Source organism: Pseudonaja textilis, chromosome 1 (assembly GCF_049901715.1).
Source record: "Pseudonaja textilis isolate UNSWEBS1 chromosome 1, rPseTex1.2, whole genome shotgun sequence".
Classification (NCBI taxonomy): Eukaryota; Metazoa; Chordata; class Lepidosauria; order Squamata; family Elapidae; genus Pseudonaja; species Pseudonaja textilis.
This window is the reverse complement of record NC_141990.1, coordinates 173,259,381-173,287,231: the sequence shown is the minus strand read 5'-3', so window position 1 is coordinate 173,287,231 and position 27,851 is coordinate 173,259,381. Positions and strand designations below refer to the sequence as shown.

At 35.4% G+C, this 27,851-nt stretch overlaps 1 protein-coding gene across 1 annotated transcript in view; it reads right to left on the bottom strand.

Moving 5' to 3' along the window:
• Window positions 1-10,541: 10,541 nt before the first annotated feature.
• BOLL (boule RNA binding protein) overlaps window positions 10,542-27,851 on the bottom strand; it is a 47,936-nt gene continuing 30,626 nt past the window's right edge. Inside the window, exons 9-11 of the mRNA XM_026696845.2 lie at window positions 19,131-19,259; window positions 16,601-16,699; window positions 10,542-10,801 (exon numbers count right to left, since the gene is read on the bottom strand). Of these exons, the coding sequence (XP_026552630.2) occupies window positions 10,643-10,801; window positions 16,601-16,699; window positions 19,131-19,259 (387 nt within the window). The 3' untranslated portion in view covers window positions 10,542-10,642. The remainder of the gene's footprint in view (window positions 10,802-16,600; window positions 16,700-19,130; window positions 19,260-27,851) is intronic.

Below are 27,851 nucleotides of genomic sequence, written 5' to 3'. Positions count from 1 at the left end.
GCACAGCCTGACATTGACTCATTAGGAACTACGATTCTGACAACCGATTTACCAGCTATATTGGCGGAAGATCAGTGGTTGATAAACAATCAAAGCCAAATCGAAATGCGGGATAGTATAGCATGGTGAGGAAACAAGATATAAGTACCTAAATCATTGAGGTTAATAGTGTTAAAATGTTGTCATGATGTTAAACAGGCAGGACATTATGGGTTTTTAAAAACCCTACCCTTTGCAAAAAGACCATTTTGGTGGCCAGCTATGAGGGTCAGATAAAGAGAAGTATGTAAAGTCATGTCCTGTTTGTGCGGTAAACAAAACAAAGATTGGTAAACTGGAGGTTCTACTACAAACTGTATCTGAACCAACAAAACCATGGCAGGACATCAGCATGGATTTTATAGTTGAGTTACCAGATAATCATGGATACAATGTTATATAGCCTGTAATTGATTTATTTTTGAAGCAGGCTCATTTTGTTCATTGTAAAGGATTACCCTCAGCCAGAAAGTTGGCCAATCTATTCATAAAACACATTTATAGGTTACATGGAATACCTCGATGAATTATATCAGATAGAGGGTACAATTTACTGCAAAATTTTGGAGATAGTTTGTACATATGATTGGTTCAACACAAGGACTGAGTACAGCTTATCATCTTTGTACCAACGGGGCGGCAGAGAGAGCTAATGCCGCCATTGAACAGTATTTGAGATGTTACATCACATACCAACAAAGCAACTGGGTGGATCTTTTACCTTATGCTGAAATAGCTTATTACAATATGGTACATAGCAGTACTGGATATGCCCCACTTCACATACTTAGCGGTACTGAGTTTGTCCCAATACCTGAATGGCCACATAAACATCACGAGACAGGTACCGTTAACACGTGGTCAGATACTATACGAAGCACGTGGAAAGTAGTACAAGCAGCATTAAACAAAGCACAGATGGAATATAAAAAACAAGCAGATAAAAGAGGTCCCCACAAATCAAGTATAAAGTGGGCAATTGGGTGTATCTCTCAACTAAATATATACATCTAAGTTTAGCTAGTAAAAAACTAGGTCCAAAATATATAGGACCGTTTCCAATAATCAGGGTGATAAACCCTGTTACCGTATGTCTTCGACTACCATCTTGCTTCAAAAGAGTCCATCCTGTCTTTCACATTAATCTACTGAAACCTGCTGATATGACTAGACAAGAGCAAAGACTGAAAATCCCAGGTCCGGTTCGTGACGACCATTATGAAATCGACGAAATACTTGATTCCTGTCGTAGACGGGGAATACTACCATACTTAGTTCACGGGCTGGGTTATCCCATAATGGATGACTCATGGGTACCATGCACCGATGTATCACCTGCCTGGCCAGTGTGTGTCTGAAGAATGGGAGGAAGAAAAACTTGGCAAGTCTTCTCCTTCTCTGGCGTTCTCACAGAATATGGACACATGAGGCTGGGACATTTTGTGCGTGGGCGAGTTCCTCCAGCGCCGTGCACACGCAAAGGATCTTCTGCAAGGAGTTGGTGCATGGGCGAGTCCCTCCAGCACCATGTGTGCATGCTCTGTGTGTGTGTGTGTATGCCTGAGAAGGAGGAGAGTTGCCAAACTTTTCTTTCTCCCTTCCAGTGTGAAGGCAGCTGCCTCAGCCTGTACCTTTAAGGTATTTCGATGCGGGCTGGTGGTGAGGGGGGGGAAATCATAAACGGACAGCCAGGTGACAGGAGCTGCCTTCCGAGCAGCTCTGTTGCAAAGGGAAGGAAGAAAAGTTTGGCAACTCTTCTCCTCCTCAGATAGAGTGTGCACACAAGGAGATGGTACATGGGCGAGTCCCTCCAGCACTGTGAGATGTGTGAGTGTTTGCTCTGTATGTATGGGGCTGAGAAGGAGAAGGGAAGCAGCCAGATTGAATGCTGTTAGCATGGCTGCAGAGAAGCAGGAAGCAGCTGCCAGCGATGCCCTCATGTGAAGACGTTGGGAGCAGGGAGGCTCGACCCTTTCAGGAGTCATGAAGTGCTTGCCACCCCTTGTCACCCACCAAGTCTCCTCCCAATGTGCTTCTCTTTCTCCTCACCAGAAGTGTTATCTTTGGGGAGACTGCGGGATTGCCCCACCTCCCTGCCAGCCATCTGGTCTTTAGTACTGGCTTGTCAGATTCCCACTACCCAACACCAGTTCAGATGTTCTATCCCCCCAGGGACAGAGAGAGGGAGAGGGAGAGATGAGAGAGAGAAAGAGATGAGAAACAGAGATGAGAAAGAGGGAGAGGGAGAAAGAAAGAGATGAGAATATGCCTTTCCATGGCCCTTGAAAGTCCAGAAATAAATACTGCCCCTGGCAGAATGACAACATATAACTCAAGCAGAAAACAAGGATGTGATAAATATCAAGTGATGTTTCCTTTAATGTTGAGGAAAAATAAAGGTAGCATAATATTTTGATTCAACTAAAATTTTTAGACTGATTTTGAAAGAAAGGAGATAGTGGACTACTTTATCTTTGTGAAAAAAAGGACTGTTCTGCAAGTGAGTTTTGAATTAAAAATTCTGCTTTCCATGAAAGTGAATAAAAATGGTCTCAAGAAATTTTAACATGAGAAAAAAAATGAGAGGCTCCAAGATGAAATCAGGAAAGATGTCAACACAGAGAAGTGTATCAAATTCTTTAGAAGCATCTTATTAGTTGGTTAATAAAAACTGAGATCCAAATGGAAGACCTTTAGTTGATGCATGGAGTACATTAGAATGATTCAGGAGGCAAATGTAAACCAAACAGAACTGTAGATACCAAGGTGCTATGAAAATGCAATTGGCTTGAATCCCTGTCACTCTTCATAAAAAATCTCCTATCACCATTGGAATATCATTGGTAGAAACTAATTGGAATATTGCCTAGAGTTCCTACAGGATATCAATCAATCAATCAATCAAACAATCAAACAAACAAACTGTCTTCATTGAAAGGAAAGTTCTCAAGCCTAACATTACCTTACATTGGCCTTACAATGGAGTGGAACCAAAAATGGAGACAAAGCAATGAAAGGCTTTTTAATTTTGGCAGCTGAGTGAACAGCCTGATGAAACATCCAACTCTTGCTTGGCATTTTTAAATTTTTTACTTTTGAATTTACATCCAAAATGCTTATTTATTCAAAACTCAATTCAGTTTAGAAAAACAGAACAGAAAATTCAAATAAAATTAGTACCCAAACTAAGTTAGTCATTAAAATAAATATTCAAAACATCAGTGGAATAGATGTGTTTTTAACATCGTCCTATTTATTGGGAGAATGAGACAAATGTACAGTATAGCTGCCCAGTCACTTGGCTGAGTTGGATGGCTATAGAAATTGAATAAATAAATACATAAATCTCCCTAGGTACAGCTAGGGATTCCATAACTATTTTATAGTTATTCTTAAGAAAATCTGAACTATCTGCCTGTGGTCTAATTAGCAAATGAGACAGAGCTAAGGATGTTTTCCAGGAGACATGATGGCATTTCACTTTATTTATTTGGAAATTTGGAGGAAAAAAGTCCTGAGAATCTAAGATAGTGTACTTTGGAGTATCACTCATCCATCAGCACAGACTATTATTAATGGTGTTTATGCACCAAATTAATAGAAATGCTCTTCTTTCACTGAGGTAAGAGGATGATGGCATAGTAGCTGGATTGGTCCGTAAGTTTCTTGATCTCTTCAATAAAACAGGAAGGAAAGGGATGAAGACTGGTAAAACATCTTGTACTAAATGATGGAGCAGATCCTCAGGTTAATGAACTAAAAAATTTCCTGAGAAAATCAAGGCAACTCCAACTTTTGTTTGGTGAAAGTTTAGAAAAACTTTTGATAGATTTTTAAGTTAATTCTATTCTACAGCAATACATACATTCCTAATATTTCTATCCTGCCTGTTTCCTAATCTTGCTTACCTCAAAGAACTGACACCAGCTTTGTGGTGATAGGCCTGTAGTTCATTAAGCAATGAATGGAGTGATCTCTGCTAAATGAACAAAATCAAGAGATCTCTGCAGATATTGATCTGAACCCTTACCCGAACCCTAAGCTTTAAGGCAAAACGGTTGAAGGCTGGATAGATTATGAGGAAAGACAATGGTTTCTTGAGTAACAATTCTCAAACAATACAATTTCAGTGTTTTCATTTGTCTGATGTCCTGATGTCAATCTAAGACAAGTTTTAAAAAACATGAAATTAAAAAAAATTAAGGCAGTATTTAAAGGAAATCAGAGCTAAGGTATTAATGCTGCTGTAGTTGAAAACAGACTGAAGGGGTTTGACATATGCTACACTTAATCGTGGTATGAACAGAGAGTAGTCAAGTATTTCCAAGCTCTAGAATGTTCTGGATGGAACTTGACACAAAGAACTTCACAAATTCAAAAGTGTGAATTACAGACTACAATGAAGAATATCTAGGAAAGGTACAGCTGAAACTCGAAAAATTAGAATATCGTGCAAAAGTTCATTTATTTCAGTAATGCAACTTAAAATGTGAAACTAATAGATGAGATAGACTCATTACATGCAAAGCAAGATAGTTCAAGTCGTGATTTGTCATAATTGAGTTGATTATGGCTTACAGCTCATGTAAACCCCAAATCCACAATCTCAGAAAATTAGAATATTGTGAAAAGGTTCAATATTCTAGGTTCAAAGTGTCCCACTCTAATCAGCTAATTAAGCCATAACACCAGCAAAGGGTTGCTGAGCCTTTAAATGGTCTCTCAGTCTGGTTCAGTAGGAAGCACAATCCTGGGGAAGACTGCTGACCTGACAGTTGTGCAGAAAACCTTCATTGACATCCTCCATAAGGAGGGAAAGCCTCAAAAGGTAATTGCAAAAGAAGTTGGATGTTCCCAAAGTGCTGTATCAAAACACATTAATAGAAAGTTATGTGGAAGGGAAAAGTGTGGAAGAAAAAGGTGCACAAGCAGCAGGGATGACGACAGCCTGGAGAGGATTGTCAGGAAAAGGCCATTCAAAAGTGTTGGGACTTTCACAAGGAGTGGACTGAGGCTGGAGTCAGTGCATCAAGAGCCACCACACACAGACGGATCCTGGACATGGGCTTCAAATGTCGTATTCCTCTTGTCAAGCCGCTCTTGAACAACAAACATCAGAGGCGTCTTACCTGGGCTAAAGAAAAACAGAACTGGTCTGTTGCTCAGTGGTCCAAAGTCCTCTTTTCTGATGAGAGCAACTTTTGCATCTCATTTGGAAACCAAGGACCCAGAGTCTGGAGGAAGAATGGAGAGGCGCACACTGCAAGATGCTTGAAGTCCAGTGTGAAGTTTCCACAGTCTGTTTTGATTTGGGGAGCCATGTCATCTGCTGGTGTTTGTCCACTGTGCTTCATTAAGTCCAGGGTCAATGCAGCCGTCTACCAGATTTGGGAGCACTTCATGCTTCCTTCCGCAGACGAGCTTTATGGGGACGCTGACTTCATTTTCCAGCAGGACTTGGCACCTGCCCACACTGCCAAAAGCACCAAAACCTGGTTCAATGACCGAGGGATTACTGTGTTTGATTGGCCAGCAAACTCGCCTGACTTGAACCCCATAGAGAATCTATGGGGCATTGGCAAGAGAAAGATGAGAGACATGAGACTGAACAATGCAGAAGAGCTGAAGGCTGCTATTGAAGCATCCTGGTCTTCCATAACACCTCAGCAGTGCCACAGGCTGATAGCTTATATAAGCTTATGAATGCTTATACTTTTCAGAGGTCCGATATTGTTCTATGTACAATCCTTGTTTTATTGATTGCATGTAATATTCTAATTTTCTGAGATTGTGGATTTGGGGTTTTCATGAGCTGTACGCCATAATCATCTCAATTATGATAAATCATGGCTTGAACTATGTTGCTTTGCATGTAATGAGTCTATCTCATATATTAGTTTCACCTTTTAAGTTGCATTACTGAAATAAATGAACTTTTGCATGATATTCTAATTTTTCGAGTTTCACCTGTATAATGATGTCATGCCCCTGGTGGAGACTGACTCTGAGGGAGAGGAAGAACAGCCAACAGGGAATGGATGTGTGGCTCTGGAAGTTGTGGAGGGCAGAGACCGGCTGGGCAGTCAGAGGAAGACCCAGAACCATCCCCTCGCAATCCTAGGGCATGCAGGGAGGAGAGAATAAGGGAGAGACGTGGTCTACAGGGGAGGAGGGGGCCTTGATCCTCTTCATGGGCTGCAGCTGTGACAACTGCATAAGAGGATGGACATGCATACGGGCCAGTGCTGGAAACAAAGCATGGAAATATCTCTAGTTTATTGTTTCTCTCTTGAGTTTGGTGTCCTTCCCAGTGTGTGTTCTGATATCTGTGGACGTCTTCAAGCCCTTACCTTGCCTAGTTTGTGTTGTTTTTTATACTTGATAATTTATAGGTATTTTTAGTTTAAACAGCATTTCCTCCTTCTTGTAACTGTTCGTGTGGGAATTTTTTGTCTCCAGTCAAGGATATTTGGAACTTGGAAGCAAAGTGAAGGAATAAATGGAGCTTCACCTGTTTTTTGTGTTTATTTTGTATCTCACCCTGGGTCATCACAAATGACTATACAGGTAGTCCTCAACTTACAACCACAATTGAGCCAAAAATTTATGTTGCTATGTGAGAAATTTGTTAAGTGAGCTTTGCCTCATTTTACAGCTTATCTCACCACATTTATTAAGTGAATCACTGCAGTTCTTAAATTAGTAACACAGTTAAGTAAATCTGTTTTCTCCATTTACTGCTTGTCAGAAGGTCACAAAACAGGATCACATCACTCTGGATAACTGTAAGCATCATAAAAGTGAGTCACTTGCAAGCATCCAAATGTAAATAAATCACATGACCATGGGCATGCGGCAACGTCATGTGTGAAAAATGGTCATAAGTCAGTTTTTTCAGTGCTGTTGTAACTTCGAACGATCACTAAATTAACTGTTGTAAGTCGAAGACTACCTGTATTTGCTTTTCTTGCTCAATACGTTAAAAATCAAACTATTCTAGGATTTCTCGCTGCCAGCTCTGTGCTGTGCTGGATTCTGCTTTTTCATACAAAAAAGAAAAAAATCCTGTAGCTGGCTTTTGTTTTATTTGATGCAAATGCTTTTTCTTAAAAAAACAAAACAAAACACCAACAGTAAATAAAGAATGCTTTATTGAGATAAACCTTTATTACAAAACCACTTTAATTAAAAGATGCAATGTACAGGAATCAATTTGTTAGTCTGTATTTATTATACAGTATATTCATGAAACAATCCAGTCCAGCATAGATTTAGTGTGCCTGTACAAAGACCTTTTATAGTATTTATTAACAGAACTGCTTACTCCTCTCTGTGTGTACAAAAAAAAAAGAAAGCTTTAATAGGTCTTTAATGAATGAACCTGCTTAGCTCCCCTTGTTGCTTTAATATGTAATGCTGAGCACTGTCTATTTGGAAAGACAAAAAAGAATACTGTAATCTTCTGTACACTACCTTTGTGCCTGAAATTGACTAATGGCTACAGAAAATGTTCAGCTAATAGGTTTACAAAACTTTCAATAGTGATAAAACATTTTTCTGTGCATATTATCTTGTTTAAGGTTGTAGTAATTATAGCAAATGCATATACTGTAGTGCAATGAAGACACTTTATCAGTTTAGGCATAATATTATTTCTATGGCTAGGCAAGCATTTAAAAAAATATTGGTTATGATTTATATCTTTATGAAAGGCTTTTTTATGATGATATATACATGTCTGGGAAAATATCCCTATATTATAAAATACAATCCTAAAGCCCACTTGCAACTGCCACATTGAAGGTATTTTTAGAATAATATTGTATCAACCATTTTGAAAAGCACCTTCTTGTTTTGAAGCTCAAAACAAGATACTTTTTCATGTTTCTTACATATAATACTGTTTAAAAATAGACTTTTACAATAATAAAGAATTGACATATATAAAAATAAATTTCCACAGTAGACATATACATATTTTACTGAAACAGCTTGTCACTTGTTTTTTTTTAAAGTTGCCACACTACAAAAAATATTCTAAAACCCTGAAATTATTATTTTATTTTACTTAACACTTAGAACCATGTATTACTATAAACTTGCATTGTAAAACTATGCTAAGATATAGGTAAATATAGATATTACAAAGCCATGTGTTCTGTTATTTAAGACTTAGGTTTACGTAGCATGTATTTTTTGAGTAATTTGTTAAATGGATTTTTTTAAGTTATTGAAAGCATAGAGAAAAATTAAAGTGGTAGGTCAAATGATTTATTATTAAATTGAACATTTTTCTGGTTTGTAAGGTAATATTTAGTGTTCATATTTTTTTAAAATTTCAAAACAGGCCATTTTTCCAGTAACAGGAATTTTCTGTTTATTCAACATTATAGCACTCTTTTTCTCAAAATATGGAGTTCTGATCATATCAACATATTATTTAAATAAATCCATGGCTAGTATGATTCTACTTTGTATTCTTAATAAACTTTTGAACAGAAAAATATAAGTCCCGTGTATTAAAATATTATAAAACTAGCCTTTCAAGTAGCATACAGATGTCTGAATATTAAACATACTCAGGAACTACTGCTTTTTATGGAGAAACATAATAAGAAATAGAACAGTAATAGTTTTGCCCACGTAGTATTCCAAGCTCTGTGATGTGTGAAGTCTATGAAAAACGCATTTTGACAAGAATTGTAATAGTCCATTATAGAACCATATTAAAGAAGGCAGTTTTAATACTTTCGGACATAATACACTTAAATATTTGGGACCTGCTTATTAATTATTGCTGTTATTATATTTAATGGCATGAAATAAACTTTTGGCCAAATATGGAACAAACTTGATGTTTTACACTGTTCTTTTATATAGAATTAATTCACATGGGAAATATGTATTATCTTACCTGATAGGCATATCAATAACTGTAACACAATATTTGGAATAAAGAATTTCAAGTATATTGTTTTCCAAGTGCTTCCTTGGATATTCTGAAATATTTTCAGGAAATCAACATTTTATTTTTATATTCTACAAAGAAAAAAATGGGAACCCAAGTAAAGGATTTAAAATTAACCCTGACTACTTGGATGTTTCATGATAGTAATAAGACCATAATAACAGAACACATGGCCTTTTCATGTCTATTTCTATATTGTTTACAAGAATATTTACAGCTGAGCAAATGCTTTCATATATATAAAGTCGTTTCAAGAGATGTCAACATCTTTATATATATTTTAAGACCTCTGCAAGTATCAAAACACAAACATTAGTCTGGCATTTTAAACAATTCAAATTACTTATATTTGACATAAAACTACTAAGGTCTGTTATCATAAACATTTATACAAAAGGTATAAAATATTTTTCTGGTTGATCTTTTGTCACAAAGGTGCACACCTGTTTATTAATGTTACTAGAAAAGCAAGTTTAAGAGTTTGAATATATATTTAAAAATTCCAACTATATATTGCATATAGGCATCCAATATAATGTTAAACAGAAAAGGAATTTCAAATTAAATTACTTAAATACTGCTGGCATAACTACCATTACTTTAAAACAATCCCTTAAAAAGTAATAATAAATAAAACCTTTCAACCACAAAACTAGCTTTAAAGCTGACTAAACAAATTAAAATATAAAAAATATTTCAGTTAAAATTGGAAAATAATGGAAAAATATTTGACTGTTAATTACAAGAATGGGCTTCCATAGTAATTAAGAGTTTCATGTTTATTTTTTCTGCTATATTAAGTTCAAGAGATTGTAATAAAAATTTACTAGAAAAAGGAATAAGCAAACTTTTCTGATCTGTGTAGTGTTGTATAATATAGTGTAGAGGAATACACTAGACATGATATAGGCAGAGAACTTATTTGATTCTGCACTTAAACAGGGGAAAAGCTATATCCAAGTGTATGCAGTATTATTTATGCTTGTTGTAATTTCAACATTAAACAAAATACATATATGTATAATGTTTAGAATTTTAAGAAAATTATCAGCCATAAAAATCAGAATGTTATGTATATATAAGCTGGCAGTCCTATAGTTTTTTAAAAGGACTTTAAAAATCTTAAATTATCTTCCAACTTACTGAAATTAACTTCAAGATGTAAACAAGATTAAAAAATAAATAAATTGAATTGAATTGAAATGGAAAAATTGAATAAAATAATGTGAATTTGATATTCACTAGATTTCAGTCTAACAAAAATGTTTTTTGTTGTTTTATTACATCACCTTTGTAATTTATCAGATGAAGATAAATGCTGTCAGTGTGTAGGCTTGTAGTGTAGGCTTGCCTTACACTATAAAGATGCTGGTTTTAAAATGTATTGTTCAAAACAAGCAATATATGCACAGTATGCATATTACAAATTATTGGTCTGTGTCACCATAGTAGTATACCAATTGATAACAGTAACCATGATTTTTATCCTGCAGTTTATGTTTACTAACTTTATATTCATAAGAGCAAGTTTTTTAATACCCTTACACAAGAGAAGAATTTTGTATTCAGCAAATATAAGATGCTATAAGATTACATACCTTCAAGAGTTAACACATTTGGTAGATACCTAACATTTTATTTAACAGAGTCTATAGAGGAAGAAGTATTGAGCATACTGTCATCTGTTCTGTAATCTTTTCTAGAGTGAAAATGAGGAGTTCGTGCATATCGAGGTTTCAAACTCATAGATGAAGGATGAGAAAAATTTCTTCTCACCGAATGTATCCTGGCTTCCTAAAAAAAAAAAAACCCTACATTCACAAAACCACATTCTGTAATACAGTTTAAACAAGAACATGAAATTTTGCTAAACATGTTCAATTAAAAAGTTTCCAAAAGGAAAATGAGCAAATACAAATACAGCCTGAAAAGACAATACCGTAATTTACAACATGATGTAAACAATCCCATTAACTAAATTCATTTCTTTACCTTGATAAACTACTAACAAAAATAAATTGAATGCTGGCATCTTTAATTATAATTTATCAAACTGGATTATTTGTCAAACTGAATCTCAACTTTTTATTACACAAACTGGTTATTTTACTTTTATTAGCTTTCTTCAGTATTGCAGAAATACATAATTACCAGTAACAGCCCAGTAATACCCTTTGAAACAGCTTTTTATAGTCAATGGAACATTCTGCAAATTTTTCCATTAGCAAAATCACAAGAGAAAGTTATCTACTTGCTTTTACTATTTGTAATCGCTCTGGAAATCTTAGCCAACAAGATCCCTCAAGAATAAGCACATTATTTTTGCAATGAGTGGTTCCGGTTAAGGCCTTCTCGCTGACAGACCGGGGACAGCGACTATCCACGGTTTCAGTCCGTGCTCTTTCATCAGAGAGCCCCAATCATTGTGATTAGGGGCTGAAGCTGCCTCAGAGGAGCGGTGGAGTAAGGGGAAGCTGCCAGCCAGGTTGAGGGGAACTGCATCTCCCCCCCCTGGGCTTGGCATTTTTTCCCCCCGAAGACGATCGAATGGTGGTCCAAAATGGCCACTCTGAAGAGAACGACTCAGCTTGATTAAGATTTGTGCAGGAGTGGAAAAGGAGGTGGACAACATAAGAACTGGGACAATTTGGCGCAACAACTAAATAAAAGGTACCCCGGGACTGATGCTTTAAGAATTTTTAAGAAAGAAAAGAAAGTGGCAGAATTAAAAAGGGAAGGAAAAAAAAAAGAGAGAAAATAACTTTGACAGCTGAATGGGGCTTCGAACCAGGAGAGGAAGAAGCCGGGATAAGAAACTTAAATAAATTGAATTAAAATACATTGGCAACAAACAGGCATAAATCAAAGCTGGATTTAAGAGTATTAAAAAGAAAGGGGAAATATACAAATTGGAGATTTGATTGTTCTGGAATATTGAGGCTTGGAAAACCCCTAACAATAAAACAGCGGGAGGAAAGAAAGGGTGAGGACTTTGTATAATGGAGAATGCCATTTTGTGGACAAAAATTTAAACTGGAAAATATAAAGAAAAAACTTCTGTTTTCTCTATGAACTTGATTTGGTACAATGAAAAGGAACTATTGAAACAACAGAACAAGTACCCCAGAAAGTGAAAGCTGAACTAGAATAAAACAAAAAGTAAGAAAAGATGAACTGTTGGACTAATTTGGTGACTTTGGTATAAACCTAGTGTTGGAATAGTTGCAAATTCAGAAAGCCTGAAGAAGAAAAAAGAAAAAGAAAAGCTGATTTGTGGATTTTAAAAATTATAAGATACAAGAGTGTGCAACGATGACATTTCTGCGGGAATTAAAAATGATGCTTAAAAATATGAAAGAATTACTAGATGCAAGAGGTGAATCATTTTTCTCGGTGTTAAAAGCTATGGAAATGGCAATTGAAGAACATGAAGAAGAAACTCCAGAGAAGGAGGAGTCAGATCAAGAAGAAGCCATTTTAAATAGACAATTAATGCAAAGAATACATCAAAGAGGAGGGAAAAGAGGGGGGGTTAAAATAGGAGATTCCAAAAAGTAACTAAAAAGGGGAATACCTGTAAAAGTGGGAAAGACAGGAAGAAACAGCAGAAAAATAAAAGGGGGAAGGAAGATATAAAGAGGGAGAGGGATATAAATCAGAGGGAGAAAAGATTTGGGAAAATAAAAGGGAAGAGAGGTAATGAGGAACAGGAAAGAAAGAAATATGGGAATTGTAAAATGATGGGAAAATGGTTTATTTAAAATACATAGGGATAATGGTTAAGAAAGGGGATTCCGCATTGATATGAGGGATAATAAGAATGTATTTGCAATTACAAGTTATTTAGACAATAGTGGAATATAGACTATTGAGAGGGGGAAGGGCACTGCTTTTTTTTTTAATAGATGAATGTATGTTCTTTTTATTGTTACAAGAAAGGTTAATGTTTATTATATATATATTGAAATAATTGAAATGAATTGCAAGGATGTTTTAAAATGAGATTAATATCAGTGACTAGGACTAGTGAAATGGATTAATTGCTTTTTTTCTGCTATTTTTCTTTTGGTCTGACTGAAAAGTACAGTGTTATGTAGTTCTTTTTTAGGGAATTATTATTATAACTAATTAAAATAAATGTATATTGGGAATTAAGATGAGGGAATTAAGGTATATTTAAACCAATGAGGTGACACTCCTAAATTAGTTAAAGGGGAGGGAAAATCCATGTTTTATTTTGTGTGTAAAAGCTTGAATAAATCTAGAAATTATGGAAAGAATATGCAATGGAATTGCAAACCTGACAGGTAAAAGAATTAAAAGTTAACAAGTATGAAGATATGGGAATTATTAGTGATTTAAATGAGAAAAGAGTATTATGAAAAAGGTCATGCTTAAAAGAAATGTTAATGTTTAAGAAATATTTGAAATAAATTGAAATGAACTGAGAAGATGTTTAAAATGAAATATTAGTGAACAGGATTAATTTGTTTGTTCCTTATGTAAAAATTGGAGAATTAAGTTAAAAATGGATAAGATAGGAAGTTGAATGTAGAAAATGAATAGGTAATTATTGTCATATTTGCATGTAAAAGTGGTGATCTGGAATTATGTTGTACACCGAAAAGAGCTTTTTTATTTCTCTTTGTTTTGGAAAAATTGAATAAAACTTGTTTTAAAAAAAAGAATAAGCACATAATTTTTATTCATCATAAATCAAGGATACAAGATGAAAGTTTATGCAGATGAAATACTATTAGCAATCACAAAACCAAATAACTCCATAAAATAGGTAATGAAATTACTTAAAGATTTGAGTAGCTTTTCCGAATACTAAACCAATGAAAGAAAACCCAAAGATAAAAGCAAAACAGACTGCTGAGAAAGAAACTTCATTTAAAAAATCTGACTGTGAGATAACATAAGCTCCAGTGACATATTTAGGACTAAACTTGACAGTAGTATATAACAAAATTTTATTTCAAAACAATTTCAGTAAACTAGGAACATGTAAATTTAAAACCAGAAATATTCCTGTTGGGTATCATACCAGAAAAATATAATAAAGGGACTATGTATTTAATATTACATGTGTTAACAGTGGCCAGAATTGTTTTGCACAATATTTGAAAGGTGTGAAGATCCTCACAGATAAGAAGATAGTAAAAAAAAAAAAAAACTAGAACATGCAGAAATAGAAATAGAAATTAAAGAGAAGATACAGAATTTTTTTTGAAACATGGGATTTGTTTTATCTATGGTTAAATAACAGAAACAGAACTTAGAATATTTAATAATTATAAGCAAATGATTAATTTTACCATGAGGGTTTATTATGGTATGTTTATTGTCAATATGTTTTAGTATTAATAATTAAGTATTAATATTATGTTGAGAAAATACTGCTATTATATGATCACTACTAATGAACATTATGATGATAATGATGACTAGTGCTTAAATTAACTGTAATCAGACACCTTGTTTATATAAATATTGAAATTGTTGCTCTTTCTGTATGTAGTAAAAATAAAAAAAATTGGGAAAAAATAAACTATGGGAAAAAATAAAACAAAATTGTATTTAGGAGAAAAATCTTTAAAGATTTTCTGGCTATGACTTAAGGCATTAATAAAAATGAATGCACTAGCCAAGATAAATTTCTTATTTCAAACAGCATCTTAATTTCTGGATAAATAAATGCAGGATTGGCAAAGGTCAATTGATCCTTTTATATGGAATGGGAGAAAAAAAAACAAGAGTAAAATTCAAAGTTTTGCAAGATACAAAAGAGAAGCCAAAAACTGTTCCTAATCTCTGTTATCTATTAAAAAGTTGGACTTACTTAAAAGCAAGGATAAATCTAATGATTTCACAACTAGCACCATCAAGTGCTTTTTATTTTGAAGATAATAGCAGTAAGAAAGATCCAATTACATATGCAAACGTAAGACACCAGGACTCAAAAAGGACTCAAGACATGACAAGAGTTGCTTATTGAAGGAAGAAATATATTTGAGTTAATATATTTGCAAATAACTGGAAAAATAAAAAGATCCTAAAAGAAAAAAGAGCTACGAAATAAAGAGAACAGAAGTTGAATCAAAATAACTTATTGGCAAGTATTTACAAATTGCTACCTAAATGTAATACAGAGGGGCAGGGTTTGGATTCTACCAGAATCTGTCCACCTTCACAAACAACACTTGGGGAAAGGTGGGCTACATCTTCAAAGCCTGAAAAGTAAATATTTGGCATATTCTTACTAGCCTCATCAGGATGGCATTAAACTAAAAAAAAAAAAAAGGGAGGGGAGTGATGAAGGCCCAGAACCATATACTCAGCCAAGAACTGGAGTCAATAAAGCAGAATGCAAAGGGAGAAGCAAAAGGACAAGGCTGGGACTCTGAATTTCACAGAAAACTAAAACAGTAGGTTGTGCTACACAAAACCTCAGCTTTCTACATCAATGCCCAGAGGACATAGAATTAAAGAGAGATTATAACTCAGAAGAAATATGATGTGACAATATATATGTGAAATTTGATGTGATAGTACTTGTAACCAGTGGTGGGATTCAACCGGTGTAACAACCAGTTCGGTGGGCACAAATTTCGTGTGTGCACACTTCATGCGCCAAACATGTGCTACGCGCACACAGTGCTTTTAAAAATAGAAGGCAAACTTACCTTTTACTGCAGCCCGGATGAGTAGAAACAGATGAGGCGTGGCAATCCGGGCTGTCGCGCTGATCAGCTGGGCTTCAAACAAAGGAAATATAGCACAGAATAGAGCATGGGTGGGTGGTAGGCCAAACAATCGCTGGAACTACCGGTTCACCCGAACCGGTCCTTACCGGCTGAATCCCACCCCTGCTTTTAACTAGTGCACAGCAATGGAACGGTACAAGTTATTTAAAACGATCAGAATCAATAGAGTGCTATCCTGTATGTAAAGTATACTTGTACAGAAACTCAACAATCAGAGCATAGAAATCTTGTTTAAAATATCAAGGTGATGTTGTGAGAGTATTATACATTGCTTAAGGAGGCAGAAGATGTAGTATAATTTTTCTGTATCACATAGCCAGTCTTTAAAGGGTCAAAGAAAAGCAAATATATGTGACAATAAAGGAGGTAGAATTTTTTGTGGATTCCCTATAGCAATCTACATTCTCTGAAAATTTGCTTTGAATATCAGAAACAAAAGAAGGAAATTAAAATATATTGCTAGGTTCTTGGAAAGAGGTTAAGGTTAAAAAATGTCATTATGTTACAATAATTCCCAAAACTTGGAATTTCTAAATTATATGGGAAAACTTTGGATAGATATATTTGGAGAGTACAAAGCCGATGATGATATATTTCTGGCAAATTGCTTCTCTTTTACTAGCAGGATACCTCTAAGGAATTAAACCATGCCTAAACAGCAAAAGCTTTTCATTTATTAAAGCTGGATCCAAACCCAACCTATTTTTTGTTTGGAAAAGAAGGTATTACGCTCCTCCCCCTTTTTTTGCAATAATCTCTCCAACTTGAGTTTTTCCTGATTTCTAAAACACATCAACTGGTACAAAAAAATTACAAGCCTTACTTTAATAGTCTCCGGTTGCATCACAGGGGCTGGCATGGCTATGGCACTTGGAGCATAAACTTGGTGATATGCTGCTTGAACTCCATGATCAGTATATGGCTGATAGGCAAACAAATATTTCAATTTCCTTTTAGAATTAAATATATATTTAGCATAAGAACAACCAAAATTGGATTTTCAGTTTAAAGCCTTTTTCACATTCTGCTAAGCTAGAAGTCAACTAGTCAACCTCACTGATCCTAGTCTTAACATTTCCCCCTCCAAATTTACATACTTTTAATTTTATCATCATCATGCAATTTGGGTTAGTCTTTTGGACTGGCAAGCACATTTGGAATTCTATGAAAATGTTCTTTGGGTTTCAATAAATTGATTACTTGTGGGACAGGAAAACTTGCCTATTTGGTAACAGCTGCCTTGTCACTTTTATTAGAAAGTAAAAATTCTCTGCATTCCATCCATTAGCCCTGGTTTATTTCTACCTTTTTTTTTTAAAGGGAAGAAAATACTTGCAAAACTCTGGTGTAATTACCCAGCACCTTTATTTTCTACAAAAGCCTGTGGGCTTATATAAACAACACCTAGAAGCATTCTTGTAAAAAAAAAAGGTAAGGTTGTGACATAAACAAATGACTGCAAATCCCACTGCAGTCAATTGTTCTCTTGACTTCATCTTTAAGTTCTCTATGTTCATGTACTAACACATTTTGTTATTTTAACCATTTTTCTTTGTCCACTGTTTCTTAAAACGTTTCTTGTGCTGAGACCAATATATACAAGAGGGGCTTTTATTTATTCCAAATGCTTAAAATGGCACTACTCACATGATTTTTAAAATCTACATTAATTTTTACTTTGTTGTACCATAAAAAGCCACACCACCTGAATCTCAGGTTATATACTTATTTTTATAACATTTTCTTACTTCTCAGCAATACCCACTCTTTCAGCCAAATCAAATCACTGCCTGCAAAATAGTTTGAAATCAGCAATCCTAGTCAACAAAGACATCATTAAAGGTCTCTCTGCATCTAAAAAGATTAATGTGGATTATTTTTCATTATGATGTTGTAAAAATTCTGAAATATTAATAATATTTCTATTATCTCTTCATTGTCTTTTACGCAAAATAGCAACACCAAGTCTTCATATATAAAATCTTGCAGGACACTTCTCAACCTTTCAGCTACAATCATTGTAAATATTTTATAATCATTATTTAATAATATTCGCTGATAATTTTTTGCTAAGTTTGAGTCCTGACATTCTTTGTGAATTAATGTTGTATTTCATTCCTCCTTTCAGAAAGGGAAGTGGTTTCAACAGTTCATATTCAAAACATTTATAATAGGAGACTGGCAATCCATCTGAGCCAAGAGCTTTCCTTATTTTATAGCTTCATAGACTTCCCTTATTGTTACAGGTCCATTCATCATCTGCTTTTGTTTATCTGTTAATTTTCATAAATTTTATTTCTTAAAATATTCATCTACTGGGGAAATTTATTCTCCTTTACAAAATTAATGATAGTGAAGTTGACAAACTGAGTGTCATTTAGGCAGATTTCATTTGAAGCTGTGAGCATATTTTCTCCTTCAGCTCCAAGCTCTTTACTAGCAAGTCACCCATCTGTCCTCTCTAACTCCTGCAAATTTGCATGTGAGCAGTTATCTTCCAGAGCTCAAGTAGATAATCTTGCCACTTTCTCCTTGTCCAGAGAACCCTGTTAGCCTGGGCTCACTCCCCATGTACTTTGTCCTGTAATCTACCCTCACAAACAAATATAAAAACCAAAGTACAAACAAATCCTAATGAATATTATCTCATTGAGGGAGATACTGGTTGATAATTTATTTATGCATATTCCATATCCCTATGTAATGACAATGAGCCTTCCAATAACAAGAATGGATATATATAAGCTTTCAAAATATGTTGAATTCTATAAAATAAAAGTTAGTTTATAGACTGTTGGTCTATAACAGCAGTAATAAAAATTAAATTGAGAAGTGGTAATACAAAAACATAATGTCCTATACTGATAAAAGATAAATTAGTCGGCTTAATTCTAAACAGTTCTCTCCAAATTCTTCATGACAAAGAGACTGCAATCAATAAACTGAGGAGCAAAATCTGTGTGATTTTCCCACTTACTCCTCCCCCAAACAAGGAACTAACAATAATTTTAACATATATTGCTTTTGTTTTAACTTTACCTGGTACTGATGAATACTAGTTGTTCATTTTAAGAAAAGGCTACAGAAAAGGCTACACAAATCCATAATAAAGCTAATCCTGCCCCCTTGTGGAAAACCCATTATCTAGCTTGAAATAAATGTTTATATTTACCAGAAGGTAGACCATCTTGAATTTAAAATGCACCTTTCTCCTACTCCCCAAACCCCTTTGATGTATTCTCAATTAATCAAAGAAACTCTCCTGTTTTAAAGTTGAATTATCTGTGGAAAAAATAATCTAAAAATCATAGATTGAACACAGCAGATAAAAATGCTTTACTGAATCTAAATACCTCTGGAACTGCAGCTTCCATTAGGGAAAGAGGAGGAGGGACACATCCACCATCTTGTGCAATTTCCAATGGTTGATAAGTAATTTCAGAAGGATGAAGGTAAAAGAATGAAGTAGGAGAAGCAGGTGACTAAAAGCAATAAGATAAAATAACTGTGGATACTTAATATGTAAACCATATAATTCAATGACATCAGGAAATTAATTTAAAATTCATTATTTACTTTGACTACATTTTATATATAAATAAATATATCCACAAAATTGAAAAAGCCCTATTAATCAGATATGCCAACGTAGGTCATCAGCCAATAAAAGGAAATTTAGTCCAAAAGATTCACAATATATCTCAATGTGGTTAAAAACATTTTTTTCTTGCTTTTCCAGCTACTTCAATGTTTTTCTCTATTTTCTTCATCAGTTAAAAAAGAAATATATGTCATTCTGACATGCAAAACATGACTATAGCATGGGTTACTCTGATCTATGCAGCAAATCAACAAAATGGTTCGAAGATGCATCCCATTATTCATTCAGCAATTTCATATCACTGTATCTCTGTTATGGATGCTGCTTTCTAACATCAGTCTATGGAAACTGCTCTCTGAACAAGTTATAAACCAAGCAAGACACATAAAGCTGATTTTCTTTCAAAGTCCTCCAGTATACATATTTTCATATGCCTTAATTTCAAATGAGTATAGAGCATATCCCCACTACTGAATTGATGTGTTCTCTGTTCATAACTCAGTTGGCAAACAAGCTACATTAATGTTATATTTGCTCTTTCCATTGCTGCTCCCATTGTTAATGTCTCTATTTTGAATCATTGCAGTCAACAGATTCCTCTCCAAGGTAACAGTGTTCTGGACATTTTTCTTAAAACATCAATATAATTTAAAGACTTTAAATCTATCAGGCCCATCAGCTGAGAACAAAGTGAAGACAATGATATGGAATGCAACAGAAAAAAGTGCATGTACAGTGAATGGGAAAGGCTCATCGTTTGAGCTGTGAATTAAATCTATTTTTAACAACTATATGCCTTAAAAGTTATTTCAGAATACTTGAAATTCCATCAAGACATTGCTTTAGTAATTTGTAGTAATCATTATAAAATCTTTTTAAAATTTCCTACTAGTATTGAGCTATTATTTAATAAAGATTGCAGATTTTCTTTAAAAATAGTGTATTCTGAAAAATATGTGCATGCATGTATGCAACTAGCTCTTGGTTTGAACAGCTTACTTAAATTTTTTCTCCTATTTTTCAACATTCTTCTCTATGCAAGTAGTCCATTTTTTATCTTCCAAAATATAAGCAATTAAAAAGCAATCCAAACTATGACATATGGTTGGTTAGTGACAGCTAAATGCACCAAACAATAATAGAGAATGCACTGTTGCTCACACAAATCAAATGTCTTTCCATTATTTGGAAAAAGCTTTGAGGTCAAAATAGCAAGGTTCTAATAACAAAACACATTATATGACCTTGAAACATTCCTAAATTTAAATTGTTTGATTTAAAACATAATCCATATCCTGACATCCTATGGTACATTTGTTAATAGCATTATTTTTAAAAAGTCTTGAAATGATGCAATCTTTTCTCAATATAATATATGAATTTATCTGTTTGAGATTCACTGAGAAGAGGATGACTGAGGAACTTAACATGTTATCAACCTTAATTCTTAAAGTCAGTTGCCAGGAATAATCAGAAAACTATGTGGCATGTTACATCAAAATCCTGTTTGTAACCATGATTTCAACAAGCTATAGTTAGTGATTACTCAATCATAAAAGGTACTAATGTCTTTACTTCCTGTTAATTATGATTTTATTTTTAAAACAAAAATACAAATCTCTATTCACATTAACAGTGTTTGTGTCGCTATTAATACATATATCTCCTTTTATACATAAACATCAACTCTTATTTCTATCCTCCACCCATTTGTACCACCTATCCCAAACCACATAATAATCCGAATCATCTTTGCCTCTTAATTCCATTGTGAATTTATCCAGTTCCGCACAATCCATTATTTTTTTGTATCAAGCCTTCTTCATATGGTATCTTTTCTTTCTTCCATCCCTGTGTGAAGGCTATTCTCACAGTAGTTATGATATGTATAATGACGTATTGGATGACCTTGCTCAATTTTCCTTAATTATTCCTAATAAAAATATTTCTGGTTCGAGTTCTAATTTGTGATCTGTAATTTCTAATAACCATCTTTGTACCCTCATCCAATATTTTTTAACCTCTGAACACTGCCACCACATCTGGAAGAACGTTCCTTCTTTATATTTACACTTCAAATATTCTGCTTTTGTGTTTGGATACATTTTGGCCAGTCTTGCAGGAGCTAGTTGCCATCTACAAAACATTTTATATTGATTTTCTTTAAATGCTGTTGACAATGTCAATTTGCAGTTATCAGTCCACAATTTTTTCCAATCCTCTAAATTTATATTATGCCCTACATTTTCTGCCCAGGCAATCATTGATCCCTTTACTATTTCCTCTTCTAATTCCACTTCCAACAATAGTTATATATTCTTGTTATGAATTTTATCTCCTTGCCTATCAAAATTTGGTCCAGTTGTTGCAAGTCCTTTTCTATCCCTTGTTCTTCTAAATCTTTCCTAAATTTTGTTTGTAAGTATGACCACCAATCTATAATTATATCTTGTTCTTTTAATTTATCAATCGTTTTTAAATTCCCCTGATTATCTAATAATTCTTCATATCTGACCATTTTCCTTGTATCCCTCGTATTTGGGTATAATATCATTTTCCATTGGTGAGATACATTTTGGTATCTTCATATAATGTTTTTTTTAACCTTTTCCCAAGTTTTCAGTAGTGATTCCCTTATCAAATGTCTATGAAAGTATGAATGTGTCTTGGTTTTTTTTTTTTTTTGTCCCATAGGAAGGCATGCCACCCTGCTTGGAGGTCCTCAATTGCCAAAATTCTTTCCTTTTTCAAATTTATCCACTCCTTTACCCACAATAGTACTGCTGCTTGGTAATACAGTTCCCTTTTTGGGAGTCCAAGGCTGCCTCTACTTCTACTATCTTGCAGCGTTTTTAGGCTTATTCATGCTTTTTTACCCAACCATATAAATTTCGTAGCTATCTTGTTTAGCTCCTGAAAAAAATCTCTTATCCAATTTTTAGGAATTGTCTGAAAATATTATAGTAATTTCGGTAGAATATTCATTTTTATCGCTGCTATCCGACCTAATAAAAATAGTTGTAGTTTCCCCTAATTTGTCAGGTCCTTCATATGTTGAAGTAATTTCTTACAATTGTCCTCCTTTATAGAGGAACATCTCCCTGATAGCCAAATTCCCAAATATTTAGTTTTTTTTTACCACCTGCAATCCCATTTTTTCTTCTAAATCTTTTTTCTGTCTTTCTGTCAAAATTTTAACTCATATTTTGATTTTCCTTATTAATTTTTAATCCTGCTACTGCCCCATATTTCTCCAATTCTTGTAACAAATTTATCCCTGTCTCCACTGGTTCTTCAATAAAAAAACACCAGGTCGTCTGCAAACGCCTATACGTTATATTCTTCTCCTTTAATCCTCAATCCACCTATTTCTGTGTTTTGTCTGATCTGGGTTAATAGCACTTCCAGAGTCAAAATGAAAAGCACAGGCGACACATTGGACATCCCTGCCATACAACCTTCCTTATTTCCATAGTCTCTCCATTTATAATCACCTTAGCTTTTTGGTTTGAGTATACAGTACTTATCAATTTTCTAAATTTGATTCCAAACCCCATATTCTCTACCTGTTGAATTAGGAACTGCCAATCGAGATTATCAAATGCTTTCTGAGCATCCAAGAAAATCAGTGCTGCCTGCTTTTCCAGGTGGGCCTCATAGTATTCTAATACATTAAGCACTATTCTCGTGTTACTTATCATCTGTCTGGAAGGTATACCATTCTGATCTGAATGTGTAAGATCATTTAGTACTACTTTCAACCTTTCAGACATTTTTGTTGCAAATATCTTATAGTTTGCATTCAATAACAAAATTGGACTATGGTTTTTAATTTAGTTGTGGTCAGTGTCTTCTTTGGGGATTAACAAAATATATGCTTCTGTTCATGATTCGGGTAGCTTAGCATGCTCCAATACATCGTTATACAGATCTAACATACTGGTGCGAAACATTCATACAGACATTTATAAATTTCTGCCGGGAAACCATCCAACCCGGGAGTCTTATTATTTTTCTGTTTTTTTAACCACCATACCTAATTCTATGGGTGTTAATTCCCTATTTAGTATAGCCCTTTGTTCTTCTCTTATTTTCGGTAGACCTTTTTCTTTCAAATATTGTTCTATATTATCTTTGTTCATCTTATCCTTCTTATATAATTATTCAAAATATTTTTGCACTATTTCTTTCTTCTCTGCCCTTCGATATTGTAATTTTCCATTTTCATCTCCCAACTCCTGAATCAGCCTTTTTTCTCTTTCTATTTTTAACTTATGGGCTAACCATCTCTCAGGCTTATTAGCATGCTCAAAAAAAAATCTGTTTTGCTCTTTTGATCTTCTTTACTCTCTCTTCCTGGTTCATAATATTTAACTTATACTTAACTAAAATCATCTCCCTTCTCATTTTCTCATCTTGTGGTGTTTTTTGTAGTCTGCTTTCTAACTTTTTAATCTACTCCTATACCCTGTTTTGTTTTTCCCACCTTTATTTCTTTTAGCCATGCAGGCTATTGTTATTCCCCTTAAATACGCTTTTGCTGTGTCCCATAATGTCTGTATGGATGTTTGTTGGACAGTATTCTCGTTAAAAAAGAACTCCATTTCTTTTTAAATTTTTGACACATATTCTTTCTCTTTTATGATCTGGGGCAGGGGTCCCCAACCACCGAGCCCTGGACCGGTACCGGTCCATGGATCATTTTCTACTGGGCCACCGGTTTGCTGGGTGCCGCCATCTTGTTTCGACAGACATGATATTCTTTGGAATTCCGATTTTTGGGGGGAATCAGCCCTGCCCCCCCTTCCCCCCCTTTCTTCTCCTTCCCCTCCCCTCGGAGGCCCCCTGAGTCAGGAGTTGCTACTGCCCGGTGCGGCTCCACGCGGCTCCAGTCCCACATTGCCTTGGGAAGGGAAAGGCAAAAAGGAAGAGCCACGGTGGCACTTTGCAAAGAGGACTGGTGAAGGTGAAGCGGTTTTGCAAATGATTCCTGGCCGCCCAGATGTAAATAAACGGTTTTTGCCCGGAAAGCCCATTCTCACGAGTTTAAAAACCTCATGTAATAATATGCCTTTCTCTCTCTCCCCCCACCCCCCCAACGGGGCATGCTTCAATGACTCCTCAGGCCGCTCTCGCTCTTTCAAAAGTGTGAGACGGGAGTCAGTTGCAGGAAAAACTGAGCCAAGGAGCGGGGACACAAGTCGTAACCGCAAGGCTAGTGGCGGGGGGAGTGCGGGGGGGAGGAAGACTATTATTCCTGTTATTCTCGCGCTGTGGGGATAGTGAGTGGGTGTTTGAGTGAGTGTTCTGTGTGTGGGCGTGCGCGCACGCTGATGCCGGGCGAGAGCTGCCTTTGGGGTTATAGAGCTGCCGCCTCTCGCCGAACTACCCATGCTGGATGCAAAAAAGTTCTCCATGGGGAGGAAAGTGGACCCACGTCACGCCCAGGGTCTCTTCTCCCCCCCCTCCCCCCCAGCTGTCAGGTGCCTGCGCAATCAGCCCGGAGGAGCCCTGCCACCTTTAGCCCACAGCTCAGAGGAGCTCATGCTGGGGGGGGGGGGGGTGAGGAAGAGCCCGAAAGCACCATCTGAGGCTTCCGTGCAGGGAGGGTCGCTGGGGAAGACCTGGAGGGGAGGTGGGGGGGAGAGGAAAGAGAGAAAGGGGGGGGGGTGTTAGTTGAGGTCAGGGCAAGGAGCTGATCAGATGCTTAGCGGGTGCTTTCCGGTTGGAAAGCGGTGTTTGGGTCCTGAAGGAATCCTCATGCCTTAGTTTCATCGAAGGGGGGGCGGCTTCGAACGAAGAGCCGTCCTGATGGCAGAGGAGATTAAGAAAGCACAAAAAAGCACAAAAAAGGTACAAAGGAGGAGTTGAAGGTGGCGGGGAGAAGCGGGGGACGGCTGGGCTGGCCGGTCGCTCGGCTCGCCTTGCCTTGTCATGCGTGCTGATGCCACTACCAGGCCGCGGATCATTTTGTGATGCCAGTACCGGGCCGTGGCACAAAAAAGGTTGTGGGCCACTGATCTGGGGGTTTTGTGTCCATCTTCTCCTCAATTTTTTCCTTCCCTTCCAAATTATTTTTAATGGATTGTGGTCTGCCCATACATTTGTCATAATCTCTGCTGACTCTAATTAATTTCCTAGTTCTACGTTCATCCACGCCATATCTAATCGCGACCACGATTTATGTGGATTGTAGTAGAAGGTGTATTCTTTTTTCCCTAAATTTAGTCTCCTCCATTGGTCCACCAAGTTCAGTTCCTGTATCATCTCAAAGAAGGATATTGGCAGGATTTTCCTTTTCTTACTACTAATATAATCATTTCTTATGTCTTCCACCGCATTGAAATCCTCCACTATACATATATTTCCTTGTCCAATTTTATCATGTAAATTACTATAAAATTGACTTTGATTTTCATTCGGGGCATAAATTACAACTAATAACATTTGCTTCTGACATATTTTTCTACTGCCTTTATTCTTTCTTTGATGTATACAGTTATCCCTCTCTATTTCTGATCTGCCAGAGCTGTAAATAACCTTCCTAGTTTTGAGTATTCTAAGCATCTCCGAAACGGTTCTTTAATATGCACTTCTTGCAGACATATTACTTCTACTTTTTGTTTAGCCAATCTTGTTAGTATTTGTTTTCTTTTAATAGGTGAGTTCAGTCCATTAATGTTTAATGATATTAGCCTGGTTTCCTCTTCCATCATCCTACCAACGAGTTAATATCTGCCTTCTATTAATTCTTATGTCTCTTTGTGGGCGTGTTCTTAGTCTCATTCCTTCCTTCTATCCTTGCTCAATTTCCCCTTTACTTCCTCCTTCTTGTTCCGTTTCTCCTAGTCCCTGTCGTTGGTCTTCTTGGTTCCCTGTCTCCAGCTCATCCCTGCTACTACTTTCTTCTTCTGTTCCTACTATTTGGTCATACAGGTCCTGTGCTTTATCCAAATTGTCTATTTTCAACCTCATCTCCTGCCATGTTACTAATATCCTTCTGGGATAAGCCATCGAAATGCTACATTTCTTTTAATCAATTGCATTGCCAGAAATTTATAATCTCTTCCATACTCGCGTACTTTCTTTGGGATCTCTTTATTTTGTATATTAATGGTTCATCCTTCATTATTTTATATAATATGTCCTGTATGTTCTTCCTAGCAAACCTAACATGGACTTCTCGTGGTAATCTATTATGTCTCGGATAGCTGGTTTGAATTCTATAGGCTTCGTCAATTTCTAATAGGATCTCTTGACTTTCTCTCTGTAAAACTGGTGCAATTAGTTCTGCCATGATAGTGCTCAGATCTTCCTCTTTGTTCTCCATGATGTTCTGAAACCTCAAGTAAAAAGCAGCATGGTCCATTTCGTGATGTATAATTTGTTCCTCTAGTTCCTTATTCATTGTTGTCATCTTTCTATCTACTAACTCCAGTTTCTTCTCATTTTGCTCTAATTTCCACTACTTGTAGTTTTTGTTCATTTTCTCAGTAGTTTGTTGTATTGTGTCTACTTTGTCTTCTGGCTTGTTGATGTTCCTCTTCATTTCCACATGGTTCCTTGATATGTTCTCCTGCATCTTCATCTGCTGCTCCTGCATCTTCATCATGTTTTTTTGGATTGCCAGCAACAATGCTTGTATTTTTTGCATGTTAGATGTTGTACTTTGCTTTTCAGCCCCCAACATTCCCTTGATTGTCTTCTGGCCAGCATGGGATGAGACTGTCAATACTGGGCTAGGTGTTGTCTTCTTTGTCGTTTCAAGGTTGATGTTATGGCACTTGTCATGTTTTTGAAACTTCTATTTACTTCTGCCCACACTAGCATCCACTTTATGTTCTATTCTAAGGTTTATCTCTTTTTTTTCTTTTTCCTTCCTATTTGTTTCTACTTGTTTCTACTTTAGAACCTACCCCAATTTATCGGGTTTTCCTTATTTTAAATATGTAAACCTTTCCAATTCATTATATCCCTACCAATCACAAAATATACCTATCTACCTCTCAACCAAGCTCTTTCTCACTATTTCTATCCTATTTATCCTATTTATATACTATATCACGATAATTCCTTTTAATCCATGTACTAAATGTTCTTAATCAATTCTATTAAATAATAGATATCTTAGATTTATCTTAAGTAACAATTCATTAATATTTCAGTAAGTAAAATAATAGCACTCTTATCAATATAACAAATTAATCAATATTTCTCTTACAGAAAGAAGAAAAAAAGGAAATATGGTTATTGATTATAAGTTAGAACTCAATTATGCATAGGTATAGAAGTAGTATAAATATTTCAGTATAGATATATCACTGTAGATTATAGTAAATTGTAGAGCACAAGATATATATGATGTATAACTATAAATATATGTCTTATCTTATAGACATAATCAAACAATATCTATAAATCCAGTTTCTCCCCCCAAAGCTCCTTAGGTTTCTTCATTTAAATTTAACCAACA